This window comes from Aquila chrysaetos, chromosome 3 (genome assembly GCF_900496995.4).
Source record: "Aquila chrysaetos chrysaetos chromosome 3, bAquChr1.4, whole genome shotgun sequence".
Lineage (NCBI taxonomy): Eukaryota > Metazoa > Chordata > Aves > Accipitriformes > Accipitridae > Aquila > Aquila chrysaetos.
In genome coordinates, this window is record NC_044006.1 from 50,354,119 (window position 1) to 50,381,750 (window position 27,632).

The 27,632-nt window shown below is 38.2% G+C and overlaps 1 protein-coding gene across 4 annotated transcripts in view; it reads right to left on the reverse strand.

Annotated features, from left to right (window-relative positions):
* Positions 1-27,632, reverse strand: part of UMAD1 (UBAP1-MVB12-associated (UMA) domain containing 1) — an 85,083-nt gene that overhangs the window by 16,530 nt on the left and 40,921 nt on the right. For all 4 annotated transcript variants that reach the window (XM_030007950.1, XM_030007951.2, XM_030007952.1 and 1 more), the window contains one exon: positions 3,208-3,281. In XM_030007950.1, the coding sequence (XP_029863810.1) occupies positions 3,208-3,281 (74 nt within the window). The remainder of the gene's footprint in view (positions 1-3,207; positions 3,282-27,632) is intronic.

Consider the following 27,632-nt stretch of genomic DNA (forward strand, 5'->3'; position numbering starts at 1 on the left):
AGAAGCGCAATATCAAATAAACACGAGCTGTTTCTTAGGGTGACAGTAGGGAGATACAAAACACTGCAGCTATTACCAGAAATGTAATTTTTGTTGTTGTTGTTTCTTACATCAATTTAATAATCCCAGGTGTCCTGGATGTCGGACATACAATAATCTTCACAAATCCTAATTCACAGTCATACCATCTGTCAAAAATATTTTTTATGTCTCCTAATAGATATGCTACATAATTGCTCTCACAGTAGGACAAAAATACATGGTTGCACTAATCTGCTTTACAAATGGAATAGCTCATTATGAAAAATAACCCCACCACATTACTAGGGTTTCTAGCACTCTTCATATATCAAAACTAACCTTTCCATTCTGTTATCTTCTATAACCTGAAATTCCCAGAAAGCAGATAAAGATTGAATTATCTGGAAATTGTACTGTAATAATGGAAAACTCACAAGCATGAAAAAATAAAACCGTAATATCTCTTTCTATTATGATGGTGTTGAAGTTAAAATTAGAAGCTTTGTATTACACAAAGAGACTAATTTAAGTTCTCGGCCCTGCAAAGCGCTAAGCATTTTGGCCCCAATCCAGAAAAGCACTTAAATGCGCGTATGACTTTTAGTTCATGAGCCTGAAGCAACTTCAGCAGGATTGTACGTGTTTGATTAGGCCCAGAGCACTCATTACCCTGCATCTCCCTAGGACTGACTCGGCATTGGGAGATGACTCTCCCAAACTTCCATCCGTACTTGTGGAGATGGAGAGGGTACTCCACACGCGACTGTTCAAAGCAGGAGCTTCTGTTCCCACTCTCTGCAGCAGATGAAATGTTTGGACTGAAGTTGGCCTTTGAGAATACTCTTCCTCCAACAAGTTTCTAAATATCTGCAGTTCCTCTAACATGCATGCAATATCAAAACCTCTTAAAATTTAACACAGACTGCAGGTATGGCAGTTGTTACAAGAGGCTGTGTTACATGTTGCTAGCTGCAGCAAGATGATCTTGGTGTAAGCTTTTATTTGTGCATTAATTTAAATAAATTTATGCAAGATTATACAAAAATATGTACTTGAGAATTCAGTAATTGTACAGCAAACAAATCCAATAGTACCTAATAAATGGGAAATTCCAAAGATGACGACAGTTACCAAAAAACACTCCAGAAGATACTTTCTTCAAAAACTCACTCAACCTCATTTCCCTTTCGAATAAGAGAGTGACCCATGAACAAAGTATTACTTCATTCTTCTTTAAATCGCATTTCTAGAAGCCCTTTGATGTTCCACAAAGTCTACATCTAATAGGTTGTAAAATAGTTTATATTTAAAAATAAAAGCAAGTTTCCAGCAATTAAAAGATGCAGTTGAAGAACAAAACACTCTTCTGTTCAACTCTGCATGACAAATATCTGATACTACTTTGCAGTCTAACAAACGTTGTTTAACATACTGTACTATGTTTATGAAGTACCCTTGTTTTAATGCTAACAAGTTTATTGTCTCAATTAATGTCCTATGTCTCAATGACATAGATTATGTAATACAACGCTTTTCCAGTTTCACTAAATCAGTAGAGTTCTCCCACAAATTTATAAAAATATACTCACCACTGCAAATAGGAATATTGCTTTCCTAATGGCCAGAATTATCCATTTCTTTTCCATGATCCTCAGTTACTCTATTTAGTTTGAAAAATTGAGAATTCCTTCAAGTAAACGTGAAGTCCAAATACCAAAATCTAGACTGGAATTAATAACTTAGATACTACCAAATGCTGTATCTTAATTTAACTGATGTTGTCGCAAGCCAGTTCATACAAGTATTTTTGTGACATGTAAGTCTTTAATAGAAAGGTTAAAATAATTTTTTTTTTATCTTCACTGTAATATCTGTTATTTTATTTTGAAAACTTTGCTTCTTTCCTCTAACTCATAAACACTTAAAATCTACACAAGTTCCTATTTTACTGAAATTCCACAGAATTGAACAAACCACTGATGCTACAATAACTGGCAGTTCACAATACCTAGCAAGAACATCGCATTAAGGGAAACTATGTCTGTGCAGTAGGTAACCACAACATCAGTGCATTATACTGCCTCAAAATTGCAGACTTCAGCTGCAAAACACCCTGGCTCAGATGTGCATGGATCCAGAAGTCAGACTAAAATTTTGCAATTAATTGTAACTAATTCATACTTCTACATTATCAGAAGGTAAACCACTCATTACTTATGATGAATTAAAAATTTCTGTATCAGACACAGTTTTTAATTTGAAATTAAAAAAAGGACTCTACAGATCACACACACATGTTGACCACTCTTAAAGATGCAACGTTATCACACACACCTCTGATATACCAAGGGACTTACAATGATAAATATTAAAATGGCATTGAGGGGAGAGAGAGAGAAAGAGAGAGACAGTTAGTTCCAAAGCTAGATATGAGAAAGAGAGAGAGAAAATATAGGTTAAGGAAAAAAAAAAAAAACAAAAAAAAAAAACCCACCACACAAGCACAAAAAGTCCAAGCAAAATGTCTCACAGTTATCTTGCAAATACCTAAAACTATATGACAATGGAAAACAGGCTCATACTCATTGCAAAGACGTTTTCAGAGAAGGCAAAGAAGAAAATATGTGTACATCATATGAATAAATATTCTGAAAAGCCTTCTTTGGTATACATAGATTAAATATTAAATAAACTAGATGAATAAAAACAAGTCCAGATTTACAGCCACGCAGTACTGAAACAGAACTGAAACAATAAAGACAGTCTATTATACTCACACATTTACAACTTGTTACTTACAATGGTAGCTGTGGAAATAAGTGACTTATGTAGATGTTTGACATTTTCCATCTCTACTCGCCACACTAATGCTTCTATGCAATTCATTAACATTCTAGCTACAGTTTCATGCTTGCACATCTCAAGTATAAAAATAAGATACTCAGCACTGCCATACAGCCCTGCCTTCTTACGCTTTCTTTTTCAAATCAGTATCGGTGGCCTTGATAACATTGCCATCTAATTAGTAACAGTGCTTCTTTTATGATAGATGACAAGGAAGGCTGAGTAGGCACTCAGTCTATGGAAGATGTGCGTATGTCGAAAGCTTCTCCTGCAGAACATTCATGCTTCTTAAATAAACTGCTATGGAAGTTTCATCATGTGTGCAAGGAAATAGTCTCCTACCTGTGGAGGTTGGTTGGTCTCTGGAAACGAAGTTTTATCCTTTGACTCTCGCCTTTGATCATCAATTGTGTCACCTAGCAAAGTAAAAAAATACCTATTAAATCACTGAAATCCTTCATATTTTATATAGAATAAGTCTTGAGTCTTCTCAAAATCAAATTATACAATTCCCTGGGAAAGGGGGAACTCTGTTGTCACATTTCTGTTTTACAATTTTGAACACGGGAAAAGAGAAAAACATTGAGAAGTGGTCTGCAAAACCCAGGAATAAATCTGTGTCAATTAGTTAAAGGGAAAAATTCAGAGGAAAAAAAAAAAAGAAAGAAAAAAAGTAGGGCCCCTCTTTTTGCACACTTTAGGAACATTAAGTTCTAATACTGGCAAAGTGTCAAACAAAGGAGTCATAGCAGTACGAGTATCTGGTGCAAAGGCGATACCAGGTGCACACTCTGTCACATCCCAGTCCCATGTCAGGCTAGGAGGACATGTGCACTGTTACTCTATCCTCATTTGTAACCTAATTTCCATACAGAGGATATCTGTGCACGAATGCTGAAAGAGAGACGCAGCATACTGAGAGAAATCGCCTGGGTTTGACTGTACTGGGACAATGACTACTTGGCAGGCTGGGCACTAACCTCCTCCTATAGCATAGATGTGGCTACCTCTGCCCAGGATTTTACTGAGGAGATACGATTCAGTTTGTCTCAAAAGCTGCAGCTGGTACCAATCTAAGATGGGCAGATCACAGCAATAGAGACAACAGTATTTAAATTTATTTTAAAGACAGAAGGTAAATTATTAGTTTTATTGAAAAGGTAGAGGTAGTAAAACAAAAACCCAAGCATTTGTTTCTCAGATATTGTAAACAAACATCCACCTAGCCTATCTTCTCCAATCTTTGTTGGTGGGAGGGTGTACAAGAAGTTGTAAAGATTTTGTGGAATATCCCCTTCTGTTGTTAGTGCTACTCATTAAATAGTTTGTAAGAGGAGATAACTTAGAAAGATGAAAGACTTAGTCATCTTTCTGATAAAAAAACCCAACATAATTCTGGTTTTATTTTTATTTGAACTGATACTGCTTTCTGTAATGGAGTATTTTGAAAGTGTATCCTTAAAGAGTTCTGCAGCAACAATTCTAAATGAAAGGGTTCAAGTTACTGTAGTTTAACTCCTTTGCTAAGCCTGTGTTTTTGGCTGTCCTGTTCCGTTTTCTCCAGAGGTTTATTTAGCGCTGGTGCACGCAGCAGAAGCCATTGGGAACAGCAGCCAGTTTCTGTCCATGCCCAGTTAGCCTGGAAGTCAATGACACCCAGGTCCACACATGTTTGCTCCATGCTGTCACCAGCCCCCAAGGACTGACTGGTCAGGTCCTCCAGGTACAATGCAATATTTAGTAAAGTATCTTATGAAAACAAGCAGTAATATTTAGTCATCAGACATGCTTTTTAATACCCAAGTATTATTCCTAACAGTGTATTTTGAGAGTCATCAATAAATTATCTTTGTTACACATCATTAATGCCTATTAATTCCATTAATGTCTACACTTTTCAAGATCTTTTCTGGAGTTGAAAATTGCTTCTCAGTGAACTAGTAATTCTCTGCATAAAATACATCAAAACTCTTGTATTCACACCCTCTATTAAAAAAAAAAAAAAAAGAAAAGCAGGGGGGAGACCAAAGGAGATGAGTCATCAGTTAATCTTCAATTCCACCCCACAATACTGTGAAAAACAAAATTTGTAAATGTCTGTAAGGTAATGAGGTAAGTAACAGCCATGAAAATAAATTATGCAAACCGTTAGTTCACATTCACAATGAAGTAGAGAGGCCTGCAAAGAAAAATTATTAGAGGTCTTATAACTGCGCTCTGCAATGAAAGATTGCAAAAACTTGGAGAGGCGTGAAAACGGTTAACAGATATATGAAGAGGACAGCAAGACATATATTTTGTATGTCTGCCGTGGATGAGAGTGCAAACAAGTTTAAATTGTACCACATTTAGGCTAGATCAGTTTCTCCAGAAGTAAGGCTAATTAAGCACTTGAAACAACCTAAGAAAATGGTGGTCTCTCTAAACAGTGGTCCATCTCCAAAAGATTTCAGAGGTAGGTTGAAGAAACATCTGTCATGAATGGTTTCAATCCTGCCAAGACAAGGAAGGTGAATGACCTTTTGTGTTCTCTTCTAGTCCTACATTCCATGAAGGATGCAGGAAGAGAGACTCCACAGGATAACCCTCCCTAAAATCAGGATTTGACAACAGAACTCACGCTGGCTGCATGGAGACTTGTGAAGATGCAAGTAGACTGCAGCAAGCTGGACAAAGACTCATCAAGTGTATAAGGGAAGAACCGTGTAGCCAGTCAGTAGGAAAGGGACAGCTAATTGAAGTCAGTGAGATGACTCATATTGGGTAAAGTTGGGTGTATGCATAAACATACTGAAAAAGAGTTACACTGGAGACTTAAGAAACACAGGAACCAACTTTTTACTCCTTGTCTTTACATACTGTTCCTGAGAAAGCACTCGGAAGTTTTTATATGCAAAAAACAAAAGACCAAATTCATGTGTGTTAATACTGTCCAGAATACACTTTCTTCCTGTGATTAGTTTTCCTTAAAATGAAAAGAAATCTTTGAAATCAGGACCAAACGGTCAAAAATGTATAAATGTTCGCTGGAAAGGAAGAATAAGAACAGCTCATTTGGAGAGAAATGAAACTTTTTGACTTAGAACTTTGCCATCCAACTCCCAGAGGTCATAAGTTCTCAAGGAGGCCAAAATGTAGCAAAATCTATGGTGTTTCACAACGTAAGTTGCCTTTGTAAACTGACCTTTAATGCAGAGCTCTTATTTGCTAAAAAACCAAAACCCCCAAAAACAACAACAAAACAACCAACTCCCCCCCCCCCCCCCCCCCCCCCGCAAACATCTTGCCAAATTTTCAGGCATACGGTCCTACAAGGATAAGCCATGAATCTTTGTATGGACTTATTATTTGAGTTAATGGAGTTAAAACAGTTATAGGCAGCTGCATACCAAACTGTCCAAGACATCCACTAGGATAGAAGAGTTTTCCAGAGAGATCTGTATTTTTGGTGTACTTCTTTCACCAGTTCCTATCTCAAATATCCAAACAGATTAGTCGTCCTTCTAACCAGCCCAAATAATGAATTAACTCTCACATACCTCCTGTGCTTGTTTCAGTTCCCAACCTTATCAAGGTTGCCATAACTGACCCATCTTGTTTAGCCACTCCCCAATTTTTTTTGTTCAGCTTGCCTTGGTTTTCCATTGATCTGAATTCTAATCTCTTCCCTTAACTGGAAGTCACAGTTTGTCTTTCCTCTTCAGGGTCAGCATTTCAAATGCTTCCCTCTGATCTGGCTCTTCCTCTTCTCCACTGCAACCCTGCAATCTCCTCTTCCCGTCTACCTACGTGTTAGGAAGGTGGATGAAGGTAAACACCGAATGGACAAACATCCCATGAGAGCACAGACCTTTGGGAGCAGGAACTAATGTGGGTTCTTTTGAGCACTTCACACATTCCGGTTGATAGTTTTTGACTGGGGAAAAAACCCAAACCACCAAACCACCCCTCCCCGCAAACACTCTGAAAAAAAACCCAAACCCAAACAATTCCCCTTACACAATCCTGATGTAAATAGGTATGTAATTACAATTTTGCCAAACTAAGCAACTGAAATCTGGCTCTGAAAAAATCACAAACACATGACCTTAGTAGGAAGGGCTACCAAATACCCACCATCACTTCCCAAAAAAGTTCTTCATGAGAACTGAACTGCAAATATATTCATAGATAAGGCCAGAGGGACCACCATAATCATCTAGCCTAACCTCCTGTATAAGAAAGATTTCTTGAATTAATTTGCTTGAACTAGAGCAAGTTTAAAGCTGTATTTTAATTAAGAGATAACAGACAGAATGATTCATTTTACAAAACAATTAGATTCTGGCTCGTATATCCCTTGCTTTAAAAACATTATGCAAAGTTTTAGTCATAAAACTCCTATTAAAAAAAATTATAAGTCATAGATCTAAAAATGTCATATGCTATTTAGAGACAATAAGAATTAGAAATGAAGGGTGCTCCATGCAGTGTAATATGGTTTAAACATCAGCAGCATAATCTGTAATATGCAGGACATTACTGGGAAAATTTATCAGGAAAAAAATAATCATGCTTATTGCTGTAAAATATTCCCTTACTTATCAATGGAAAAATATTTTCAAGTTTGAAAACAGAGCAGTAGACATATTTATCCTACTGTCTAGAGAAGCCCATATTTCAAATCCTCAGCCTTAGGAGGCTGTTTTTAAGTTATATTAAGCCTTTTCCAGGCCCAAATAAATGGCATTGCACTCAAAGGTCAGACAGACATTTCTCCTTTCACTGAGCTGGTGCTGGATTTACACCGATTCTCCGAGTTCCACCGGTATCTTCTTTTTCCAAGAACTGCAGCCAGGTGTTGCACAGGAAAGAAATACTCAGTCCAGTCTTCAGTATACACTATGTATGTTCCCCCTCTGACCTCAGAATTTTTGGTTTCTTCAGATATCTGCATTCAGCTGCCTAACCAGACCTCAGTGAACTCTCCTATAGAAAGGATCAGCCACAAGTTTGGCTTCTACTCAACAAGGAAGTGGCGTTTCTATTTATACTCTTTCCTCTTCCAGCATTTTGTTATCCTCAAGCTGTGTAGTCTCTTGATCAACAGACAGCATTTAAGTCTATCCCACCCTCAGTTTAAAAAATTAAAACCAATTGCAAATATATTTTCGAGTCTTCTGTAACTTAGATTGCCATTTGTCCTGGTCTGTGCAACAATCCTGTGAGACAGTGAAGCACGTGCAACACAACAAGCAGTAACTAGCTACCAAATACATGACTTTTCAAATGTCACCTACAGCTTCAAAAGGAAGACTGCTATTTTCCATTATACGTTAGCTGGTTGCTTAACTCTTTGTTGCCTGTAATTATCTTCTTTATCCTGCATAGAAATGGCAAGAACAAAGAGTCTTCTGGCTTTTACTTGGAAGCAAAAAGACAAAAAGTTTTAAGAGGATTAGTAGGATCTGAAAACAGGAGAGGCTGACTCTGTGGAAGCATCAAGGTTTTCTTGCAGTTTCTTGCCCCTCTCTCTTACTCATAAATCTTCCCCTCTCTCCCCGAGATAAGAAAAAAAGAAAGACAGGCCAGACACACCAATTTTAAGTCATCCTGCTCCAGAATAAACTAACAGAACTTCAGGCTTCAGTCCATTGATAGCAGCACCATTTTCAGTCTAGGGAGGTATTTAAGAAGTACTGTAATTCCCTCTCCCATCTGAACGTCTGAGTCTCAGGAGTCCCTACTTCCGTGTAAAGGGATTTGATACTATCACTTTTCTGAGTCCTGCTCTTTCAGCCTTATTTAAATAGCCTCCACCTCCTTCAGCAGCGATGAAACGCGTGTCTGCTCAGTCTCTCCCCAGCCCTGCTTGTTCCTCCAGCACCCACTGCCAGGGTCTCACAGCTTCCATTTACTTCCAGCACCACTGCAAGCTTATTAGGAAAACATTCTTTTCCTTTCTTTGTGCATACAGCAGATGGGCAATCAGCAATGCATGTCCAGTGGCTGCTGTTCCCCTCACTGCCATTTCCATCCTCAAGCCTCATCTCAGTCGCCTTTGTTCCTTTCAAGAAGGATCCATAGCTACATGAGTACCAAAGAAGAGTGCTGAGCTGCCAATCCAGAATATCAGTCAAGTATGTTTACCAGCCAATTGCTATCCAATGAGTGAGCTGGGGACTGCAGTGGGGTGGTACCAGGGAACACTGATGGCAGTACCCAGAACACAAAATTGTGCTGTTTTTATGGGATCAAGACAATTAACAGAAGACAGAGGGAAGAACTTTAGAAATCTTTGCTAATGAGCACAGAATCACAAAACAGTTTGGGTTGGAAAGGATCTTTAAAGATCATCTAGTCCAACCCCCCTGAATGCATTGTACACAATTATAGCAAAATATAATACTCTATAAGCAATTTGACAGTTCCCATTGGTGATTAACAGACTACTTAATGATCCAACTGAATCAAATAAGGCACTGGTCAGTTGCTGTCCTCTTCAATGGGAGAGATAGGACATTGATGGATAGGTGGTTCTTCTCTTTTCTTAAAAGTGGGACTACCATTCTGTCTAGCATTAGTGCTATAAAACCTACACATTAACCCTCATTAGCTTCCATGTGCACATGGCCAAGATACAATAGCTTTATAAGAATCTGTAGAGTTGGCAAAACAATGATGTCATCCTAGTTTCAGGTCACCTCATCCTGGTTTCATATTAAAGCTTTTCATATCAACAGCAGTTTCATTTCAACAAGCTAATAATACCCCCTAAAAATCCAATATATCAGCAAAAAGATTTTCCACAGCTGCAACTTTCAGCAAAACAAGAGTTTAAGAGTTTATGCTGTATAAGGGTGAATGAGAAGGAAGTCTGTGTAAGCCCGTGCTAAGGCAGAGGTCTGTGTTAGCCTAAGCAGGCACATGGTTAAGTCTTTGGCAGCCTTATATTGAGTTTCAACAGTGTTTTTATAGCTGGGTATTAAGGGGTCCAACAAATAAATCTTTGATCGGGAGTAGAACTTACCAGTGTCTTCTCTATCCTGACGAACCATGAGAAAAATCTATATAAACCCTGCAGAGTGAGAACCCTGAAAGACTGATTTCTTCAAACTTGTAAAAAGGAGGGGGGAAACTCTAACAAGGTAAACATTATCCTGAATGTTTTTGCATTTATAGACATGAAGCAACAAGGTTCAGTCCTTTCCCAGTTAAGAGGAAAAGCAAATCCAACTACAGCACATGCCACTGAAGGTTATGGGAGTAGCACTCCAAATTGCCACCGAGTTTCATTTTGGTATCCCACCCTTCTGCAGGTGATCTTAATGTAGAGTCTCCATTTTCCTAAACAATTCTGTCAGGGTCTTCTCAACCCGCATCCCACTATCAAGATCAGAGCAAAACTACAGATTAAAAACTCCCCTACAGCAACTTTTTTTTTTTCCCCAAACAAAAACTTTTAGGAAGACGGCAACAGAAAAACAGTATGAGAGGATTAGAGGTTCCTGTAGGATTCAGTATCTCAGATCTACATCCTTTTAAGTTTGCAAAAAGCTTTTTATTTCTGTGCTTTTTTGTCGTTCCAACTTCTTAAAAGTTTGACTTCTTTTAAAGCTTTCCTGGATCCTAAAACAAAGGACCCTTAGAGTTTAAATCTAACTCCATCTCCAACCAGTTCACTGAGACTAAATCATTCCAACTCCCCCGACCCCCATTTATATGGTTTTCTTTTAAGAGGTGCCCAACTCTTTCAGAAAGCTGATGAATCAAAAGCCAAAGTTTCCTAGCAAAATTTTGGTTGGAAGGAGTCCCTGGAGGTTACAGTAGTCCAACCTCCAGTTCAGCCGAGGGCTAACTTCAAAGTGAAACTACGTTCCTCAGGTGCTTGTCCAGCTGAATTTTGAGTGTCCAAAGATGGAGATTCCACAGCCTCTCTTGTCTCTCAATTACATCTATCCCTCGACTATTTGTTACATCCAGGTCCACAGTCACATTCAAAGAAAGCTGTAGAATTCATTCATCCATGAGCCAGGAACCCCATGATGACATGTTATTTTACTTTGGTTTTAACTGATGATACTTTCACGTCAAGCATAAAGAAATGCTGATGATCAATCTCATTCTGATTTACTGGTGTGAGGCATCCATGCAAGTACTTTCTTCTCCATTATATGTGCATACCAGCCTTTCTCAGTCGCCCACAAAAACACTGAACCCCCTCACCACAGCCTATCTTTGAGTAGATCTCACTTTTCCATCTTGCTATTTGGAAATCCCATTCTCGAGTTCATTACCCTAGATGCTGCCGCACCTTTCTTATCTAGTTTTGCTATTGGAATGAGCAGGTGATATGACTTATCAGCTACTCAATACATCCTTAGTACTGAAGCGACCAACATAGTACAGATCCATGTAAGGGTTTATGACATGTTCAATCATTTTATAAAAAAGAAGTTGAAAACAAAAGCTACACAAGAGCAGTGTATGTTCTCTAAGTCTTCTGACCCAACAATTGTGCTTATCTGGGTGTGTGTGCCCATGCCTCAGGGAGAACCTCAAAACTATTGACTACTCTTCCTCTGTTCATCTGATACTGTTCTGTGGATAAGCCCCCAGCATATCTATTTTATGTTAGCATTTATCATGAACATTGTCCCTAAAAAAAAAAAATCTGCAAAACTGCCTGGAAGGCATAGATTAGATGCCATAGGCCAGTCTCTACATGCATTAAGTCGCAGTTCTTGACATTCCCAGAGCACCTTTAAATCTTCCTGTCATTCACTTTATCTGTCAGTTAAGCCCCTCCTCTTCATAGCAAAACAAATGCAACTTTCCAAAGCCAAGTGAATCCTACTTTTCTGGGGAAGTAAACCATTAAATCCACTTTTTTGAAAAAGAAAAGTTTTATAAGCTGTTTACCTCTTTTTTTTTTTTAATATTTATTGTTTACATAATCACTGAGTGTTAGTTTATTGTCATGGTCATCTACACTAGCTCAGTCATCCCACAGAATAAGTACATTGTTTTAAGGTTAAGAATAAAACAAGAAGTCCCTTAAATTTTTAGATGTTTGGAGAAGTTTAGTGTTAATTTATAACTCTCCAATCTGCTTCCTGGGTAGTGAAAGATGTCTACACTTAGCATAATCCAACTTTGCTATATGGATGGGCTGGTATGCAACAAGTGCAAAAGAAGCAGCAGTCTGCAAGACAGATTTTCTTCCACGGTTGCAGTCTCCCACTAGATCCTTTTTGCTTTTCCAAGGGACAGAGATAAAGACAATATTATTTGCCTTTATTTGTTCTGTTTCTCTTGCCTAACTTTGTCGTCTTTACGTTTGATGATAATATGACAGTCATGATCTTCACAATCCTTCCTGCATTTTCTCTACTTTGCTTGGAAGAATGTTAGAAAGTTTAATCTCAAAACAATAAAAGTCTTTACCACTTCAGTTCCTGATGAGCGGTAAAAGGCTTCGGGGAAACATCAGTAACAACAACAAACTCAGTTGAAGACAATAGCACAGCTCACAGAGAGTACTGCTGGCAAGCAACCTCCCCTTAAACACATTTTAGCAGTATCATTTTCTTGTCACTAGTTAAAGCAACCTATAAAACCTATCTCGGATTACAGGCTCAAATGTTGTTCAAAAGGTAAATATTTATTATAACATTCAACTTTTCACTATGAAATTAAGATTATTTCACTATCCTCACTTAACTATGAGATTAGGACTCCCCTCTTCCTGTTTTATTCTTGATGTGGTTCTAAAGGCAATCCTGTCCAGAATGAAAACAGCACACTGAAGCCCACTTTGACGAGGACAGAGATTTTCTTAGCACTTAAAAATCTGCAGTATGGTCTGCTGGCTCAGTCTCTTGGTTACACTGTGTAACTTGCATGTCAGTAGGTCCAGCATGCATTAAAATTATTTGCCTGTCAAAAACTTAGGTGCTGATAGCCTAATATTTGCATATGAAGCTCGCTACATAAAAGCAAATTATGTCAGAAAACAAATAATGCAAATTTAAGCTGGTTTCCTAAGGAATTAGATTTACCTGACCAATCTTCTGTCCCTGATAACACAGGAAAACATTGTCAAATGTGGTTGAAACTGGCACAGAGATAGAAGACTTGGAGATGTTTGCAGAATATAATCACCTGCAGCTGGGTAGTAAAAAAACACCAGGAGTAATGCCCCTGCTGAAGGAAAAACCCATTGCGCTCTGTTCTTCTTGGCCTGCTAGCAGGTCAATTGGCAAATCTTGCTGCGGTTGGTCACTGGGAATGAAGGCAAGGGAGACTACTATAATAATGCAGGGAAATAGCCACAGCTATTGTAGAAGGCCTAGGAGGTCCTCAGGGAAGTCCTTGAAAAACTGAGCTTCATCATTTCTCCTATTCCACGGAATGCCATATTTTGTTCTATCTTGATAGCATTTCAGGTATGTTTAAACAAGAAATAATTTTTACATAATGAAGAAGAGGGGAAAATCACCCAGGAAAACTTGTAAATCAATCATTTGGACTACCCATATTAGGGCCTTTTACATCTTTGTCCCACTAGCTGCTGTGGGATGCACTGTGATGAGCAGATGATCATATACAATCTCATCCCAATAACTAGCCTTCATGTGTGAGTAACTGCCTATTATCAGTTATTAAGAACTTTTTTATCACATCTTCTAGAAACTCTGAAAGTACCAGAAAGCTGAGTTAATACTTTGTGGGAGAAGAATTAATGCATAGGACGGAACACTCGTTTAAGGTAACTTTTATGTGACATAAGAAATCTTCTCCAAAGTAATAATAATGTCATACTTAAAGTGCTACCATCCTCTCAGAGGTATGGAAGCCCCCACTCAATTCTGAAACAAAGTTAAGCAGAATTAATTTAAAACATAAACACCACACACAAAGTTATATAGATACACTGATAGACAGTTTATATGTGTCTGTGTGACATACAGGCACCAACATACCCGATGCAGGAAGTTAAATCACAATATCTAAGCTTCCGTCAGAAGGCTTACAAATACTGCAGCTCAAAAGCTTCCCTCCCCGCGTTTTTCTGAAAGTTATCTTCTAGATGACAGCCTGGCAATCTTATGTCACTGTGACTATATAATGTCAATTCTGAGCAGAAAACCTTATGGTACATCCACTGCTGCTTTTGAATTTCTGACACATGCTTGCAGACTATTTCTGAACACGGCATATTTTGTTTTCCTCTAAAAAGAAGTATAAACTCTCCGTTTGGATTTTGTGCAGTAACAAGTACAAGTTTATAAACATACCTAAAATTGTTACACAAAGGTTCTGAATATTAAAAAAGGAAAACCTACATCCAAAAGCAATCTCAACAAATAATTCAATAAAACAAACAAAATACCTCCATAACTCCTTGAAATATTACTTTTGATTTACACTGTTAATTCCATTGTATTACTACCACCATCTTCTGATCTACCTCGGACTTAGGAAGGGGATCTAAAACCAACCAAACAAACAAACAAAACAGGTTAAGAAGTAGGCAGTCTCCTCACAAAATAAAACATAAATCCATTTAACCTGTCCTCAGAAATGGCAAAAAACAGCACACTAGCTAATCTTTGGATCAGACCTCTCTCATGAATAACCAGTTCCACACAGATGATTAAAGGACTACATAATTTTATTTATTTATTTATTAGAGCACATAGGTCAATAATGTGGATTAACTAGGATTAAAGTGTTATTTTCCGATTACTTTTGTGCTTTAAGCTGGTTTAGTATTTCTAGGAACTTTATTTTAAAGCCAGCTTTGTAGAAGAAACTACACTACAGAACTCCTGGTTTACTTGTGCGTTGTGTGTAAACAACATGGAAATGTTCACTTCAACATATTATCACTAGATTGCTTGATTTTAAAGGCAATGAGATAAATAGCATTAAATATTCACAGATTTTTAGTATTTCTGGCTTTAGTGCATTAAAGCTTTTCTAACCATTGTTTGGACTTTCAATTGCATTTTCATGTTACACAAACGTAGTAGTAGAGATCTGTTAGGAAAAAAATTGAAGTATCAGCACAAAAAAAGCACTAGCAGAATTCTTTTAAAGTATCTGAAGAGCAGGGCAGAAGTTATTTTGGGGGGAAAGAGAAATGAATGAGAATTTCTGAACAGAGAAATTTAGCTTACAAAGTCTAAAAAAGCCCCAGCACATTAAAATATCCATTTACAAAGATACAAGGGCAACAGATGTAAAAGACCAGCTGATATGTTTTTGGCTGCATCTTGCAATGAAATGTCCAAAAATTTGCGTGTACACCAAAAAGTGACATTAACACTGCCCACAAAGCAAAGAGAAAAAAATAATAATTATTCAAATACTGCACAAGTTGTTAAAAAAAAAATTCTGCCAGGACTTTGTACCATATTCGTGTCATACATGGAGAAAATGAAGAAAGGTCACAGCCAGCTGTAACTTTTATCATCATCTGTTAATGGTGTGGAACTGTCTGAGGGCTACAGTCACTTATGCCAAGTTATGCTTACACTGTACATTGGTCCCTCCCCTAAACTCTGCACAGAAATGGCATTTTCCAGCTGAAACCAAAACATTTCGATTTGTCAAAAAACCCAACAACAAAACACCCACGTACGATCACGCCAGCTTCAAGAGCACAAAGGCAGACAGGCAGTTTTCAAAAAAAGAACATTTCTTGTTTCCTGAGATGGCAACCACCCACTTCCCCAGGGGCTTTGGGGAGCCAGCGGGGTGAGCTGCGGTGGGTTTCAAGCTCTGCAGCCAGGGTTTCAGGGGAACTCTAGGCTTATGGGCACTCAAGATCCATGGGGATGTGTCAGCTACGTTAACAGGGGCTACCAGATCTTCTAACAAAAACTTTCTGATGTTCAGAGATGAAGGACCACTCTCTGTCTCAGGCTTTCGAGCCTGCAAGGTTCAGCAGACCAGAAGTACAAAGGTTTCTGAATTCCTCAAAATCCAATGGGCAGATTGTGCCAGAGGCTGAAGTACAAATTTTTCCAGGTTCTGTGGCTCCTTACCACAATCAACTTGCTCAACATCAAGTTCCCAGACAGGTCCGCCCTGCACATGTAATATTTTTGCAGAACGTTTTCATGCAATAACATGATTAGAACAGAGTAAGTATCTGTTTCAAAACACAACACACCGAAAACAAACAAGGCCACCCTACAAAACAAACTGCGCACATCTGGTAACTCCCTTCTGGCTACTATTTGAAGAACTGTCAGTCAACCTGTAGTATGAACATTATTACCTAAGGGTGAGTTTTCACAACACGGCTGAGTCAGGCTAACCGCTCTGTACTGCCAAAATGAGCAGTCCTGCCTCTCCCCCCAGCCCCGGTGCTCCTGCTGTTTCCTTTGTGGAGGCTCCCAGAGATTCCTGAGGTCTTGTGAGCCACCTGAGCTCACTGAACTGGTTAAAAGAGATAAATACATACTCCCTTTCCTGCTGTGTTAGTTTTCTGCCAGTTTAGTGAGCTGAATCAGAGATGTCAAATGAGCTGGCAGAGCTGGCACAAGGGTAATGGAAAGTAATCCTGCTTCTAGGAGCAAGAAGCAGGATGACCCATTCTTCAGAGAGTTAAGTGGCTCAGCTGTCCTGTGGAAACATACCCTATCATAGCACCAGTCTTGCTTTCCATTGTGAAAAAAACAGAAGGCAGTATTTTGGATCTAAATGTAGTCTCCACTCTAGACATATACAAATCAACCTGGAAAGTTTCATGGAATGGTGTGCTAGCACTCACATATCAAAAACATGATGAAATTCTTAAACACACCAAAAACCCCAAACAATTTATTATAGTAGCAAATGCTCCTTTTTGTTATTATCAGTAGGCTGTAGGAAACTAGATATTAGTATGCATTTTTAGTTTTCTTCCTTTTCTTCCTAAGGGGTCAACTTAAGCAACTGGTTTTCTGTCTTTTGCTTTCTCCTCATGAGAAATTTGCATTCATGTTTACTTTGTCAGCCCCAGGGAATCAGACAAGTGAACACGCACTACACAAAGCTGAACTGCCATGTTCAAGAAGCCAGCTCTGGAAGCAAACGATATTAGTCTGGATGACAGATCTTTCAGGAATTCTGTAAACTGGCTTTAAGAATTACTATGGGCAAAGTAATTTTATGAAAAATCTGAAATCTTACTTGGTCAATGCAAAGAATCCCTCCAAGTATTTAATTTCTTATGGGTATAGCAGTAAAAAAATAGGTAAGGTAATGCAATTTTTATAAATTCTGTTTAAGATGCACTTATCTGAACCTTGAACATGAGGAATTTTGCGAAGATGAGACCCAAAACAGTCATATTGAAATTCTTCCCCATTTTTAGCCATACTCCTTACCACCACCATTTTGAACTCAGTACTCAAGAGAAAAGCACAGACCAACAATGTCACCCTGGTGTCTCCCCATAAAACAAGCCAACGAACCAATCCATCCCATGCACAAAGGGCTGTGTTACCAGATACCTATTCAACTGGTTGAAAATTGGCAGATGAAATTCTAGGTCACAAAGACCTGAACTCCTATATCTGATAGGCAGCCGCTAGAATAGATTAATGATTTTCACAAAACAAGAGAGAATTTAGTTTCCATGATGCAGTTACTGCTTTACATGTGCTCTACTCGGGAATATGTCCTACATTCAGAACCTGAAATCCTCACACTGTGGTCTGCCCACAATCATTATGCAGCCTGATGTGCAGAAAAACTAGAAGGGAAAAAAAAAAAACAAAACACCACACCAGGATCATGAACACAAAATGACACCCCTTTTTTCCCCAAAGACATGGCCTCTGTCTGGAAGACAAATGATTTTGTGTCTACTTTGAGAAGAGATGAGGACAACAGGCCTAGTGCGTAGAGGTTTACACACACAAGCACTGCAGCAGGACAGATACTGTACATGGTTGCCGTCAGACCAACTCAATGCTGCCAAAACACGTGGACTCATCTTTCCTCTCTGTTCTGAGCTGTTTGCTCCTGCCATTCCCCTCATCTGTTCTGAGGCTGGTCTGGCTTCTCAGGGTGTCCACTCAGCTCTCTAATTCAGAAGAACTGTTTCTGCTGGCTGAATTTGCTCTCACCTTAGTAAGCAGACCTGGCTCCCTATCAGGTATCTGAATAGTAGTGAGTGATAAGACACTAAGAGGCAATTGAGCAGCTCACCAATGCTCAAGGATGCATTTCAGTTCATATCTCCCATTTCTGTCTTCTCTCTTACCTTCCCTTGCTCCATCACTCAACCCCTTCAAACCAATTGACCTTACTAGAACAGCACAACACTAACCCAGAAGACAGTTCACAAAATGGCAAAAAAATTAAATGGCAAGAGTGTAGAGTCTGAAGTGGGATGAAGGACCTCGCCCTCCTTCACAGGAGCAAAAGATCAGCCCAGCTATGTAGAGAGCTAGCCTAAGACAGGATGATTTTCTCAACAGAGCAACTATTTCTGCATGCAATACGATCAGTCATCTTTAATTGTTGCCTGGATAAAGGTGACGTGTGACCACACGTGCTGATCTAACCACTCACTGCCACTAAGGAGAGGAATTCCTGTTCCCCTCACTCAAAGGCCCTGCCCTTGCATTGACTCTGACAAACATCAGACTTTCTGTTTATTAATCTGTCTTTTTCTGGTAACTGAGCCGATTAACAAAGTCCAGCAAACACCAGAGTTGGAGCAAAGTAAGACTCACTGAAGTGGAGGAAAGTAGCACCTTTACTTTTGGGTGGCAGCAAGCTGATAAAATCAGATTATTCTCACTCGCAAAACTGCCACTGGCCAAACAACTCTTAAATGAATAAGATCAGACATGGGAGAGACAGCATACAGGATTTTGCCTTTGAGATATCCCATACTACTTCACTTTAAAGCTTTTGTGGTTAGAAAAAATTCCTTTGCTTTACTCTTGTTGTGGTTTAACCCCAGCCAGCAACTAGGTACCATGCAGCTGCTCACTGACTTTCCTCCCCACCCAGTGGGATGGAGGAGAAAATCAGAAATAAAAGGTAAAACTCGTGAGTTGAGATAAGAACAGTTTAATAGAACAGAAAGGAAGAAACTAATAATTATAATAACAACAATAATAAAATGACAATAATAATAAAAGGATTGGAACATACAAAATAAGTGATGCACAATGCAATTGCTTACCACTCACCGATCGATGCCCAGTTAGTTCCCGAGCAGCGATCCCCCTCCAGACATGACATCACGTGGTATGGAATATCCCTTTGGACAGTTTGGGTCAGCTGCCCTGGCTGTGTCCCCTCCCAACTTCTCGTCCCCCTCCAGCCTTCTCGCTGGCTGGGCATGGGAAGCTGAAAGATCTTTGACTTAGTCTAAACACTCCTTAGCAACAACCGAAAACATCAGTGTGTTATCAACATTCTTCTCATACCGAATCCAAAACACAGCACTATACCAGCTACTAGAAAGAAAATTAACTCTATCCCAGCTGAAACCAGGACAACTGTCCTGCACCAAGGGATTAATTAGGAACAAAGGCCTCAAAATCAAGCAGTCTCAAATTTTCTAAGCAACTTGGAGGTTAGAAGACTGTCCCTGTTGTGAGTTTGTCAAAATGTAGGTGTGGCATACAAATGCGTAGAACATTTTGGAGCTAATTTCTTGGGAAAGGGGAACAGCTGCAACATAAACCCCTAAGTTAGGGGATCAGACTCCCCACACAGCTGTTGCCAACAGGCTTCCCCAAAAGGTGACCAGGAGGCACCTATGTTAAACACCTGCTCCATATGCAGGGAAGCATCTTTCCATCCAGTGACTAAATTGGAAGAATTGCTCCCAAATGAAGACATCTGAAGTCAAACACTCCTCTAAGTGACCTAATCCACTATTTCTATACCCTTCTCCAACATGAAGGGTAGACTGAACCTAGGCAGCTGTTCTGAAAGGTCGCAATCAGAAGAAAAGCTCTGCTACAGCGAGAAGAGTTTCAGATACGGGATGTCAGCATGCCTCTAAAAGCATCCCAGCAACTAAAGAGATGTGGGAAGAAAATGCTCCGGCACAAGAGACACTCCAATCCTCCTCTACTTACCTGAGGTCCATCGAATATTGCAGCCACACTGCATGTGATTTCTTTTAGCCATCAGTGCAGGTGAAATGATGCCTGCAGTGAAGGAATGAGGTGGGAACAGGGGTCTCTGCCTTAATCATGGGAAGATCAAAGCCAGAAGCACCAAGTGACAGGAGTCGATGCTTCACCTAGACTTCAGTGTGTGTGTTGAATGAAGGTGTAAGAGGGATTCTGAGTTTGTCTTGCTTGAATTTGTTTTGAAATTAATAAAAAAACACTGTAAAAAGTAACTGGACTACAAGTGTGTTCTGAAGCATGATTTCCTTCTCCCCATCTGCTTCTTTAATCAATTCACAGTTATAGTTGTAATCAAAAGTAACAAAAATACAATACATCTTAGAATTAGTGTCTCTTTATTACCATCGCAGAACCCCAAATTAAAAGCTCAGGACAGACCACAGAAACGTTACTGCTGTATTAATACGCAATCAAACCTTTTCAAAACTTTGTCACAGGAGGTCTCGGAATTAAGAAAGGGGCTCTCAGTTGCACAGACATGCAAATAATGACTTTCTTTCACCTTCTTACTTCTAACGCATGCATGTCAGGTGAGTATATCCAAAGCTCGAATCCCCAGCAGCACATCAGACAACGAAGTTCAGAAAACAACCTGACCACCTTTTGATCTACCATGTGTGAGCTTAAAATATCCCAGCCCTACCAACACCCTCAGTGTTCCCAGGGGTCCAGCAGGAAAACAGGATTATTTTCTTATCTCAACCTACATGTCTTAGATTTATTTACCTGTATTAACCCAAGACCAGGCTGTTCGCATCTGAGGGCTACATTACCTACCATCCTCCTAGCTTGCTTCCCACAAAACTGTCGTTTGTGCTAATCAGTGCTAAGTGAATCAGAAAGGAGAGAATGGCAGGGATCCAGCTGACTCGTTAATACAAGTGTAACGGATTAACCCTTTTACATTGTCTTCCCACCCCCCCCCAATTAGTCAGCATCAAAGAGGTTTGAGACTGCACACATTGGAAACATAAAATGGGACAAAGTGTTTGAAAACAAAGGAGAACATCTAGGAGCAACATCATATTCTACCACAAGAACCATTATCTTCGTATTACTTGGGAATAGTTACTTGTATAAAAGTTAAGTTAAACTTTATGTAAAAGGCAGCAAGAGAATGAAATAGCCTGTCTGGAGAGAGTGAAACATTCTGATCTGTATAATTAATCCATAACAAACTTTTCACTTGTATGAAGAATGTAGAAGTTCAGCATGAAACAACTAGCCACTCCAAGTTCAAAATAGTTATTAACTGTGACTATAAAATTACTACAAAATGTTAAAACTCAACTTTTTTTTTTTTTAACATATGGGCAGCACTTTTTGATTTGTGAAGCGAAACAAGATATTTTTTGTTTAGTCAAACTGCTATTTAGAAAACTCCCTTTAAAACAAACTGTCAGTCTGAGGTTTTACATTATACAAGATGGAACACTTATTTCCCCAGTATTTACCTGCTTTAAAAAGTTTTTCTAAATGTGTAACTGCCATAACTGCTATCAAAGATTAATGACTCCTCTCAGTACCTCCAGTAGCCTTCTATTCCATTTGATAAAATACAAGCATCTTTATTTCTTAAAATAAGCGTATGTATGAACGTGTGACATACATACCTACATTCAGACAAACAATGCATCCCAGACAATTTAAGAAAGAGACCTCAACTATATTTGTAATAACGTTTTTGGAAAAGTGGGGCATTTCTCATTATGCAGTTATATACACACTTCACCAAAACCTGGATTATTGCACTGTATAACTTGAATGCTAATGCGAAGGACTTAAACCCTGTTTTATGCAATATATGTAAGAACTTCACTATGCATAACATGTTTCATTGTGTAGTAAATTCTTGCCTGTATAAATGCTTCTTATCCTTTTAAAAAATCAGTTACAGTTTAGTGAATATTCTGCTCTTAAGACACCCATCCAGCATTTATATTTGCTTCACATAGTCTGCCTCAATTATACTACAGCTGTCTCACAAGGCATAGCTAGCCATCTCCATCATGAACAACCACCACAGAATCTGAAGTTCTTGATTAAAAAGCAAATGGTTTTGTGAGCCAAGCTGAAACTACCGCAGCTGCTCCATTTCACAAACCAAGCACCATTCAGCTGGGAAGAATGGCACCGACTCTGAATTGTTCTTCCTGAGAGTTTTCACAATAAAAACAAACCACACTACTTCCAAATTTTCAAAGACTTTACAAAAAAAAAGTCTTCACTATTCTGGAAACAAGTGTTTTCTTTTTACTCTGAGCTTTTGATTTCTACATCAGTGTTCCTCTATGAATAAAAAACCAAACCCAAAACCAACCCCTCCCCCAAGCATACACACACCACACGGGTTCCTGTAGATGCTTTTAATGACCACCTACAGCAAGTTTGCAGATGTATTAAACAGGAACTGCAATGCTTAACTTAAAAAAACCCCAACAAACCAAGATACCGCTAATCAGCTGATCACTCCTGAAGCTGTTGAATATCATATTCAGTGACAGGGTAACTCATGGAAATTATTATTATTATTATTGATATACATTAACACAATAATAAAAAATTGTAATTTCCTTCATTAAGACAAAATATCAATCAACTCTTCATCACTTGCTCTCCAAGAACATACATTTCTCTACAACATATGAAATAAAACAATCTTGTTACAGTGAAGGTGCAGCAAATTAAGTCATAATATGTAATTTGGATAAAAGTCATGTTTAGTACAACTTGTGATGCACAACTTTTGAATGTGTTGCCTCGTTTTTTTAGGTAACCACAACAAAATTTAAGTGTTCATAATAATAAAAAACGTAAGACAGAAAACATACCCACGAAAATGCTGAAAGAGAATTTTTTTTCTACTTTATTGAAACTGATTTCATTAAAATATCAGAACCAAAACCATTACATAGGTTTCCTACAATATCCTAATAACACCTTCTTGGTGGTCAGGCTAGCATGTGTCCAGGAAATACTTTACAGCTAAGTTAACTTTTACACTTCAAAAATAGTGAATGGTTAGTCAGATTTTTGTTTTTTAGTTATTTGGCTACATGAAATTTATTTGAAGTCTTAGCCAGAAACAAATTGGATGTAGCTGAAAACATTTCCCATTTTATTCAAATGACAATATTCAGGAGTTTTCTCTAAGCTAATCTTGATTAATGCAAAAATGAGAACCAACTCCTTCAAAGTGTTTAAATTCACTCATTTCCCAGTAATGAAAAAAAAATAAAAATGCTGAGCTTCATTAAAGATTTTTCTTTAAAATACTGTCTGTAGCTTCCCTATCACCGTTTCATTTATTTTGCCTTTATGCCTACTGTACTTGAGCTAGATTAGAAACACCGGGTTAAGTGTAGACTAGACATTACACGAGGCTTCGGAATATTACAATTTTGAGCATATGAAAAGAGGAAAAACCAAAAACTTAGTCTACCTTACTTTTCATTCTACCTTTGGGAGTTGGAAAAGGTTTGATTTTGTGTTGCCAATTAATGAGGATTGGTTTTAGGCTACATGTATCACTGCAGCGTTTTAGAATGATTACAAGCAAAATTTACATATTTGTTGCTTTTTTAATGTAGTCTGAGAGTAATAACTAACAACACTGAATATCTCTTGAGCATTTCCTAAAAAAAAAAAAATCTCAGTATTTTAAGAACTAGTTGGTGGATTTGGCTTCACAAGTCAACACAGTCCATATGAAAATGTTAACAGATTTGTAAATTGTTTTTAAAGGTTATTATTAGACTGTTCTGTAAACAAAAAAAGACACTGTGAAAGATGAAGAGAAAGTAATGTTTATCTGCAAATGATAATTTCCAATTTCAATGGAAACACTACTTTCAGTTTGAAAACCTTACTTTTCATAGTACAGAACTGATTTGTTTGGGGCTTTTTTTTTGTTTTTTCTATAAACAAGTTCTGATCCTAAGAAAAATAAGGATTTATAATGGTCCTCCCACAGCCCCTGTCACAAAGTTATTGTGCCACTTCCAGGCTATTGTTTTTTTTAGTCTTTGAGGAAGTTAAATTCAGCACAACTTTTGAACTTCTGGAAGCAAAACTACCAGTTTCATTTTAGAAGTTACTCCTTAGTAACTGACAAACCGTACGTTCACTTTGATAAGATTGCATATAAGATAGCATAAGTATTGAAAATTCATACTTCTAGGAGCAAAAGTTAATGATTTGAAACTACATTTGATTTTTACTCTAGTATACACATGTATCCAAAGGAAGAATCCTGCCCTACTTCCAATTTTCAATTCTGTTACTTGAGAAGACAGGGAAGACGCAGGCTGTCTGGAAGCCACGCAAAGTGACAAGGAAAAGACTTCAATTTGTTACAGCACCTGCCAAATCCAGGTCAATGGACCCAATGCACTGATGTTCCCCAGCCCTGCCTCTAATATGAAAATGTTTCTGAAATTCAGGTGTTGGGAGAATTATATGCACTTCTCTAAACATTGTAACCCAGTTGAAAGAGTATTTAAATTTTTCCCCAAAGTACAGTTTCCAGCAATTTTCAGGCCAGATTAAGAATGAGAAAAGCAAACCGAACCATGTTCAACACAATGCATGCAACAGCCCCTCTTTCAGTCTGGTCTTCTAAGAGGAACAAGCAACTCATTTCAACCAAATGACACAAGGATATAAGTCTCAAAAATAATTACATTTTCACAGATTTCATGAACAAGGCAGCTGTGCAGAGAGAAATTAAGCTTCCAACTGTAGAAAAACCTTCAGCAAGACTTTGCAATAAATCACAAGAAAAATACCTAGAAGTCAGGACTACAATAATTTCAGCCCTCCCAGAAACAACAGTGTAATTCTCACTCTCAATAACTTTTTTTTTTGTGTGTGTTTTCAGGATAACTGACATACAAGGAGGGAATGAGTGGCCCTACATATTGAACCTATATTAACTTTTTTTTTCTTTTTTAGTTTCTTCAAAAAGTCATTTCTCATTGTACTAGATCTCCTAATAATGCCTACTTGAAAAAGTTCTAGGATCCTTGTCTCCTCCAAGCCCTACAGTGTTTTTGTAAAGAGGCAAAGTTACTTATTTGCTGGCTGTTCCCCCATTTTGAATCCTTATTTTCAATCACAGATGGGCCTAGGCCTTGTATCAGCAGGAAAATGTCCCACTTGAATTCATCAGTGAGGGGGTACAGGGGAGAAAACCATTACAAGGTTTTTAATGAAAAAACTATTTGATGTCTATTATGTGTGCATATCACATGTCACCATTTTCTTATGGCAACTGAGTATTTCTAGATGGGGAGAATGAGAAACTTAAAAGAAAGTCTAATCTTTAATAATCTAATAAATGTTTCATCAAGAACATTATCTAGTCTGGGAGTTTTGAATTAAAAGAAATGCAGAATCAGCTTTAGGAGGCAAATTAAAGAAAGCTGGTTTAACCATAACAGAGTATTATGAAACTTGTTTTGTAGTTTTTACTTTTGTAATACTTTCCTATTCCTCAGATGGAAGACCTGCTACTACAGCAATGTTAGTAAGATAAATCAGGTGACATTCCTTAAGGGCTCAAAAGAAAGCTAGTAAGGAGCATGCAAACTAAGGTCAAAAATCTAAGTAAGTCCTCAAAGCTTTTTTGAAGTAACATTTTCAAATATATATTCTTCATACATAGCTTCTTCAAAAGGAAGCTAAACTTAGATATTTAGATATGTAAAATAAAAACTAACCACAATCAATATACTTTCATGAACACCAAAATGCACTACGCATATACAGCAGTCATTGTGTTAGTCATCTGGCAGGTCTGAAAGTTTGTGCTGGGTATCACAAGGCTATAAAGTACCTTTTGGGAAATCCCAACGATTTAAGATTGACAGGGATTTTGTAACAAAGTGCAAGGCACAACCTGCAAAGTCTAGATCAAAAATAAGATCAGAATCCGAAATAAGCAGACCTAACAGTATTTCAAGGGGTGAGGAGTGTTGGGATTCAATTCCCGCTTTGATAAAACACCCTGGCAGTAATGGAATCAACTGGATACTATCATAACCTTTGTTAGGAAATAAATCTTGATAAATGTTTTAAACAAGCTAGATACATTGTCATTTACTATGAAAGGCAGTAAAATCCCAAGCATTTCCCTCCCACTTAGTATTACTATATTTTAAGGTTGAGTTCTGACTGAAATAATCCAGGATTAAAACCATCTAAATCACATGAACCCTTTGTTCTCAATCATCTGCACTTCCATTAATTTGAAAGTGGCAGTGCTGATACTGATATTTGAAAGAGTATAATACCACCAGATTCAAAAGCTACAACATGTTTTCCATTACCAAAAACCCTTATAAAAGTCCTTTTCAGTGTGGACAACTGAAAGAAAGAGATAATGTCAAGAGGCAATAGACTAGCTTCAGTACTACCCCACTAATATTATCAATAAATGGACATATATATAGCAAAGCAACACCAGTTTCTTCTCACTGCAATGGAACATTTTCCATATTGCATAATGTTTACCCTTTCCTTCCCTTATTATTGATCTCCTACCAGGGATTGCAACATTCAGGACACGGGGGAGCAGCTTAGAGCACTGGCTGTGTAGAAAGTCAGGATGTGTTTTATAGCTTGCAGTTTTTACTGATAATGGTAAAGTGATAGAGTTGGGGGCGGGGGGGGTGTCACACTGCAGTTACTGACACAAGTTTGTTCTGAAAAGGTAAGTCTAGAAATAGGCACTGTGAGTGGCAAGCTAAAGAGCTGGAAGACAAGACTGAGAGACTGAACTCAATGACATATAGGGCAGTAGAGGAAAGCAAAAGCACAGTGTCTTTGTAATACAGCTTGCGTGTGACAACTTTGGTCTATGTTACGTGAGTCACTATCCTGGACAGGTTTCCACTTTCAAATTTCACAGACACTCACCACTCAGCTTGCACAGTGACCTCCTTTCTCCAGCATTAGACTGGTGGCCAAGTGGCTTCTGCATGCTTTCATTCATACTTCTCACTAAATTCGCAGCATTTCAGACAACTGGCAAGGGCTGATTTTACCACAAGCACATTTTAGAGATTAGAGAAGTAACTAGTACACAGAATCAACAAAGTACTGCCTGCAAGCTCCCATTTAACTAATAAAATACACTAATAAATGTTTTTTAAAAATATTTATATATTTATGGTACAGCAGCAAAATGTATGATATTGCTGCTTGGGCCCATGTAAAAGTTAAGGCAAATGGGAATCAACATTTGGAAAGACCATGTTCCTTCGGATGACTAGACAGAGCTTAAATCGGCGGCAGTATTTGTCTTTGAGGGCTATTGTTAGTAGAACAAAAAAGGCACCCCTTCGTTCAATACCTTGCCTTCTTTTGCTCTTAATTAAGCTCTTCCATGCCTTTTTATCTCCCAGTTATGCCACTTCCTTTGTTACTGCTTTCCATCTTTGCTCAAATATTTGTTCAACAGCAGCAGAACATCTTTGCATTTTTACTGCAACTCAAAACACATGACCTCTGAATGGTATCTCAAGCTGATTTTACAGAGTATTTACCTGAAGTAACATGATTCTGTTTCTCATAAATTATGTACCATGCAGTCATTGCTAGCCTGTAGTTTTAAGACAGCTAAGC